The sequence below is a fragment of the Halyomorpha halys genome, unplaced genomic scaffold (genome assembly GCF_000696795.3).
Source record: "Halyomorpha halys isolate HHAL.00 unplaced genomic scaffold, Hhal_1.1 Scaffold749.1, whole genome shotgun sequence".
In the NCBI taxonomy this organism is placed as follows: domain Eukaryota; kingdom Metazoa; phylum Arthropoda; class Insecta; order Hemiptera; family Pentatomidae; genus Halyomorpha; species Halyomorpha halys.
In genome coordinates this window covers 336,163-343,137 of record NW_027116653.1, presented here as the reverse complement: position 1 = coordinate 343,137, position 6,975 = coordinate 336,163, and the positions used below count along the sequence as shown (strand labels likewise).

At 31.0% G+C, this 6,975-nt stretch overlaps 1 protein-coding gene across 5 annotated transcripts in view; it reads right to left on the bottom strand.

The window, feature by feature from the left end:
- Positions 1–6,097, bottom strand: part of Fpgs1 (Folylpolyglutamate synthase 1) — a 7,192-nt gene extending 1,095 nt beyond the window's left edge. Inside the window, exons 1-8 of one of the 5 annotated variants that reach the window (XM_014428848.2) lie at positions 5,727–6,097; positions 5,521–5,646; positions 4,193–4,320; positions 3,243–3,486; positions 3,017–3,153; positions 2,760–2,943; positions 1,676–1,811; positions 810–993 (exon numbers count right to left, since the gene is read on the bottom strand). In XM_014428848.2, the coding sequence (XP_014284334.1) occupies positions 810–993; positions 1,676–1,811; positions 2,760–2,943; positions 3,017–3,153; positions 3,243–3,486; positions 4,193–4,320; positions 5,521–5,631 (1,124 nt within the window). In that variant the 5' untranslated portion in view covers positions 5,632–5,646; positions 5,727–6,097. Of the gene's footprint in view, positions 1–809; positions 994–1,675; positions 1,812–2,759; positions 2,944–3,016; positions 3,154–3,242; positions 3,487–4,192; positions 4,321–4,387; positions 4,407–4,495; positions 4,641–5,520 lie in introns of those variants that run through there. The other 4 variants (XM_014428847.2, XM_014428849.3, XM_014428850.2 and 1 more) reach the window with 4 other exon arrangements.
- Positions 6,098–6,975: the final 878 nt, after the last annotated feature.

Genomic DNA, 6,975 nt, shown 5'->3' with positions numbered 1-6,975 from the left:
ATAGTATATATATAAACCAATAAATAGGTTTATAACCAGTTAACATACCAAATCAAAAATATTGTTTCATCCACCAACCTTTGAAATCACTGTTACCAATATTTCGTTTTTAAATGTGATCAGCAAATAAAAATCTCTAATAACAATTTTATCAGTTGTTTGAAATGAACTTAGTTCGGAAGATAGCTTAAACACAATTTCCAAAAACATTTTAAATTAACTATAGAAAAACCAATATAAGGTTTCATCCATCTAACGATTACTGTAATGTTTGTGGCTTTCAGTCCCCTCAATGAAATCCTTTATCTCATTTTATTTTTTTACAGCAGAACCTCCAATAACCATGTTTCAGATTAACTGTGCTCCCTATTCTAAAAAATTAAAGAATCAGGCTTTTCATCAACCGGTTTTTTATTACACTTCTTTAGTTTTCTGTAACTGCTATAAGAAATTATACCCTCTTCTTCTCATATTCAACAGCTAATTTCACACTGCAGTTTGTTTTTGGCCATAGTTATTAGCAGTCCACGATGAGTGCTAAATGTAAACATATCATTCTTTCCCTCTCTCAAAAAAGTGTAAATAAACAATGTTGTAAATTATGGCGAAAATGCAAAAAAAACTATTGGATTTCATTGTGGGAGAACAAACTGATAGTGAGTTCGTCAGATGAAAAAGGACATTTTCAAATTCATATCTTTTGCTGTTTAATATCTGTGAGACCCTTCCCTAATTACCTCATATAATTGAGGTTCTACTGTATTAATATAAAAAAATCAGCAATAAATTCAATAAAAAAATAAATATACTTAGATGAATTCTCTTGGAACCATTGCTTAGCGACTTCCATCGATTCAACTGTATGAGCTCCATCAAGATAATAACAAACATTATTGCCATTCTCTCTTAAAACCTGGCATCGCCCAGGAGTCGTGCAATTTAGTAATACCTTCTCCTTCTCTTGATTAATCTCAGTCCTATTGTAGCTGGAATCTAGAGAATAATAAATAAACTAAAATATAATTAAACACTCAATGTCAAATAAACATGTAATTTTACCACAAATTTATCAGAACTTAATATAAATTGAATAAAACACTTATGATTTGAACATTCTCAATATTATAAGGATGGGATAAAGGTGTTATACAACATGATGGAGGAAGCCAGATTCCTCGATAAGTATAACAATCTGTTCTCAATTTCTTTTAATGAACTGGAAACTAATATAAGCTTAAAAATAAATATTTTAAAAATAAATTGTGAACATTATTGGAAACGTGAGAGAGGTTCTAGGATCTATTTTGTACTGGGAGAGAAGTTGCTGAACCTTCTCTTAAATATCTCAAAGTGACATAAATTGATAGAATAATGTATAAAGAAACATGTTATTTAAAGTAATGATTATATCATTATATAATCAGAAGATTTTTCAGATTAAAGTCTTTTAAATAACTAATATCAGTTTTTGAAACATGTATTATAATTTGAAAGTATTAAAACAAGATTGATTTATGTTTTGAGAATTATAATTATCAGATATATAAATATTATATTTTATTTTATTATTAAGATTATAATATACTTTAATAGAAGTATATTTATTATAGAATAATAAAAGAAAGCATAGGAATTTTTGTATTATTAGATTGTGACAAACAAACAAAACACTTACGACTTCCATTGTTGTTCCAAATGGTCCATGCCTTGGCAAGTTGTATAGCTAATGAGGCATTCAGTTTTTGAGGGTAATTAAACCTTTCATGGTCAATTGGATATTCAGAAAGATGTGGTACCACTTCAAACCTACACTGAAACATTCAAGTTAAAACTACAAAGATGTAATTATTTTCTAGTGGCTAGCATCATATTACTATAATTAAATGGTGCGTTCACAAAGTTTCAAGACTGGTTTCAGAACCAAAAATGTAATAAAATTTTCTTATTTTATTTAAAAATATAAACAGAGAATTTGAAGTCTTCAATATATGATCCTCAGGCATCAACACACAGCTGTCAGTGTTTTTTCCATATTTGATAGACCCTGGCAGTCTTCACGTGGAAGGCTTATAAGTGACCTCCATGAAATTGTATTGCATTGTTTGCAATACAATTTCATGGAATTTGTGGCTGAAATTGTATTGTATTGTTTCCCTTTCAGGTCTTTCTTAATTCTGTTATACAAAATGAAGTTGCAGCAAGTGATTCACAAAGAGTTTATTCCTGCCGGAGACTGTCACAGGTCAGTTTTACGTTGGAATGATCGACCCCACCTGAAAATCAAAAGCAACTGGTTTTTACACCATAAAGTTGCTAGCTGCCACTAAAGTTTTATGAAATTTAACGGGGCAACACTGCCATAGCTCACGACCTAGCTTTTAGCAACTTTGTTTTGTTTGCCCAAAATCAGAGAGACCTGAAAGGGAACTGTTTTGACACAGTTCCAGGGGAGCTTTGATGAGTTTTCTAAAACGTTTTCCAAACGAAAAATTCCACGGAGCCTGAACGTTGGAAAAAATGACAGTGGTGTGTTGATGCCCGAGGATCATGTAATGAAGACTTTAGGTTTGCTGTACAAACAGGTTTAATACATTTTTGGTTGAGAGACCAGTCTTGGAACCTTGTAGATATACCATGTATATGAGATTACTTAAGAAAAAAACATTGGCACTATCATGTTTAATATTTTAATAATTAAGATATCAACAGCTCTTTAAATTATTCTAGAAATGAGGTAATCCAATGAAGAGAGTACTGACTTCCTTCTCTCTCGCTCTATCCTGAAAAACTTGGAGAACTGAGGAGCTCTGGTCAGGTACTGTAAAGGCCACACAGCCAGGTTTCATAATACCAGCCTTCTGCCACGCTATCTTGTCAACTGTATCCCCGAGCAGCTTAGTGTGATCCAAACCAATCGAAGTAATACCTACAACGGGTGTTTTCCTACAGGTCAAACCATATTTTAAGGGCATTGGTAAATTTTTAAAACACAATATATACAAAAATACTAACTTACTTGAAAACATTTGTACAATCTAATTCTCCTCCAATGCCAACTTCAATAACCGCAACATCAACTTTTTCTGAAATAAATACTTTTAATGCCATAATGGTAAGAAATTTGAAATACGATGGCATATCTGTTTCATCATCCTAAAAGAAGTGTAAAATTATTTCAAATGATTACTTGAGATTAATAAATAGTATACACTTGTACATACAAAAGCATTTTAAAGCCTTACTTTATTTTGAGAGAGAAGATCAAACACAGACCAAAAATATTCGATAAAGACCTTCTGTGATAGTGGAATTCCATTAATCATGATTCTCTCACGAACAGAAGTGATATGGGGAGATAAGAATAGCCCAGTTTTGTAAGGAGCTTTGCGAAGGAGAGCTTCGGTCATAATTGCTGTTGATCCTTTGCCTTTTGTTCCACTGATATGGATTACTCGTGGCTCCAATTCCTCCAATTTGAGACCAATTCTGAAAGCAAAATTATAAATCAATTATAAAGTGATTCTAAAACTTTTTTTGGTTTAACTTAAATGATCAGGCATATACTTAACAAGCACAGAAAGAGGAACTCACTTAAAATGCCAGATGAGTTAACTTAAAGTGATAATATCTCATTTTAAGGATAAAAATTGTGCGAAAAAATACTTGAATAGTTGTATCCTTCAATTAGTTGCCTAGACCACTTAATTACCTTAAAAAGTATTTAATTTTAAAGTTATATATATATATTGAGAGAGTTATTAGAGCAAGAGAAATTTACATGTACAGAGACCAAGAACATTTATGCATAACAAGTAATTTGAATAATGGAGTGACCACATGAACCTCTTTAAATAAACTTAGCTTATTTGAGTGTCAATACAAATTTGTTTAAGATAGATTTTAATAACACTAATGGCATCTCCTTTATATTAGTGTAGTTAGAAGCAATTCATTACATCTATCCTAGATATGTTCTACTCTGCACTCCCAGCTTGAGAATATATAATCTAGTCAATTGCAGACACAGATAAATAATTTACTAACATAAAAATTATCTATACCAAGATTTTTAGCCACTTCATGTGAATAAGTAATGTAATAAATGTACCTAAATCCGACAGTAATTACTTCATCAACAAGTAATGCTTAAAATATGTATCATAATATAAACAATAATAATAATGACACATACCTTTTAATATACTTGAGGGTTGTATCAACATTGTTGAACTGTTTGCTGGTACCATTTAACATTCGATTTCGTGCTTCTTGAATGGCGTTTGCATTACTTTGCAATGAATTCAATGCTTTAATTGCTCCCTGAAATAAAAGAACAAAACAAAATAAAGAACACATTTTCTAAGTATTTTAATATATAACTATTTACTTGTAATGAACCAAATAATTAGGACACAGCTAACACATTTTAGTTTTATTGTTTATGTAAAAATAATAATAATTTACTCCATAATACAATGAACAATCAATCATATACCATCAATATTTACTTTTAAGCAGTGTGAACCCATTGTTAAAAAAATATTTGGCCTACATCATTGGGGTCTCCGATAAACTATTAATTACATCATATAATTGATAATGAACTGATAACTGGTTGTATAATGATTGATTTCAGAAATAGTTATTCCAAAATATTAAATTTAATGATTAACTGTAATAAATGTTTATATTCCAATCAAATGAAATATGGTTGCAACAATAGAAAGGAATGAAATGTATACTGATAAACAGTAATTATGTAAATTATTGTAATAAAAAATTTCACTAATAACTAATTTATTACGCAGGCAGAAACCAAATTTGCCTTATATTTCAGTCGGAATAAATGAATTTAGAGTGGCAAATATTTTTTTCCTTCTATTAACTATTCACAACTAGTTTTGTGAATTTTATTTTTCCTGTAGTGTATCCTTTTGGAGAATCAAAATTACCTTTGACATATATAATTATGATTAGCGAGGCAGAATAAGTGAGGATATATGAAAAACATTTTTTTGTTGTTTTTGTGAATTAATGGTAAAGGAATGTTTGGAATAAAGAGGAAAAAAAAATTGTGAGGAATAATTTTTTCATTTTTTACAAAATCTAATAAACATTATGATTAAATGAGTCAAATTGTTTAACTTAATTAGTCAGTAGTGGTTAAATATCACAACCTATGAATGAGTAATGGTAAAAGAACAAATCAAGGAGTTTACTTCTAATAGCTGATTATTTAGTAAGAAACACAAATTGGTGATCGATAAAACATATAATCATGAACAATTTGGGGGGTACCAATCAATTATGATAATAACACTAAACAAAACTAATAGTTTCTGTTACATTTTTTAAAAATATCCCCACCTGCTTTTGTATTATGACTAATCTCTGATGAAAAAATCATCATGATATTTTTTGAAGCAATCATAATATAATGATCTGCAATAAATGTCCAAGAATAATCCTACATTTATAACAGAATGGAACAAAAAACTTATAAAAACTAATAATACTTACAACATAATTTTTAAAATTGGGGGAATTCTCTTGTTTGCTAGAGATGTCAGCAAGGGTTCTTTTTAGAAATGTCAAAGCTTTAGAAGACATGTCTTCTTCAGGTAAGTTCATAACTTGAACTTTGTACTATAAGATCAAGGAATAGAAACAAACCATCAGTTTCTCATAAAGTCCAGTTCACTAGGACTGAAGTATGAAATATGCACCTGCTTAAGTCAATTAAATGCAGGGAAGTGGCAGGGTGTGGTAGATAAAACACCATGTGAATTCTAAGATAGAATGATGAAATAGCAATTCCCACTAATGAGAAATTCCAGCTCCTCTTATGTCAAACCAATTACTAATTGTTAAATTGCATGATGAAACAAGATAGATGTCTTCTTAACTTCAAGGTCTATACCTATACAATAACTCCAAATTTATTTTTATAATATAATTGTCAGTCCTTGTACATTATTGATTCTACATTTCTCTAATATATAAAAATATATTGCAAAACCTATATTTATAATAACGTATCATCACGTTTGATAACAGTGATTGTTTGGTGGTTTATACTCTTTCATGCAAGTACGCAGCCTTTAAAAAGGTTATAATAGATTGCATGCGGCGCAAGTAGATAGCGCTTGTAGTACTTGGAACGTGGCTAGAAGTGAAAAGAAACTAAAAGTTGGAGGAACCATTCTTATTTGGTATAGTTCTTATTGAACTATGTAACGTTTTTTCATAAACTTATGGTAATTATTTACTTTACAGTATTTAGGTTACAGTAATATATTATGTTATAAAATCAATATTCTCGCACGCTTGCTGTCTGTCACTATCAAGCCCCCTGATGAAAGTTAAAATTCAGGTCGAAACGTCGGCAAATTTATTTATGTATTTTTGCTGATAACACGTCCGACCATCTCCTCATATTTATCTACGGTCAACTATAAACACCTCATTACTGTTTGTCATATTCAATCACAGTCTGCCTTCCTTCCACAAACTCCATCATGGGTGACAAAATAGGTTCCGTTCTGGCGCTACTTTTTACCCTGCGATTCAACTCGATATTATATCATGCCAAATAAAATGAGCAGACCATAGTTTTTAATTTCCTTAAGATTCACGAACCCACCTACAGTCAATCGACTTGACTTAGAGAACGGGCTCTATGATGCTTATAAAAGAACACCGTCTGCTTATCTTTCGCTTATTTAAGGAATTCCTTATGATTCTTCAATCCTTTCCACGATGGTTTAAGAAGCCTCGGTATTGGTTAACTTTTTTTGTACCAAACATAAGCTCGCCGAGGAGTATCGACTGTCCAATGAAGTTTTGTTTTCCCGGCCAAGACTCCCATTGGAGTCTTATACTGCCTAGCCATGGTTGGAGATAAAGTTTTTCAATTTGTGGGACCACCACTCAATGAAAAAAGTCAACCCCCCTGCCGAATTCGAACCGGCTCTG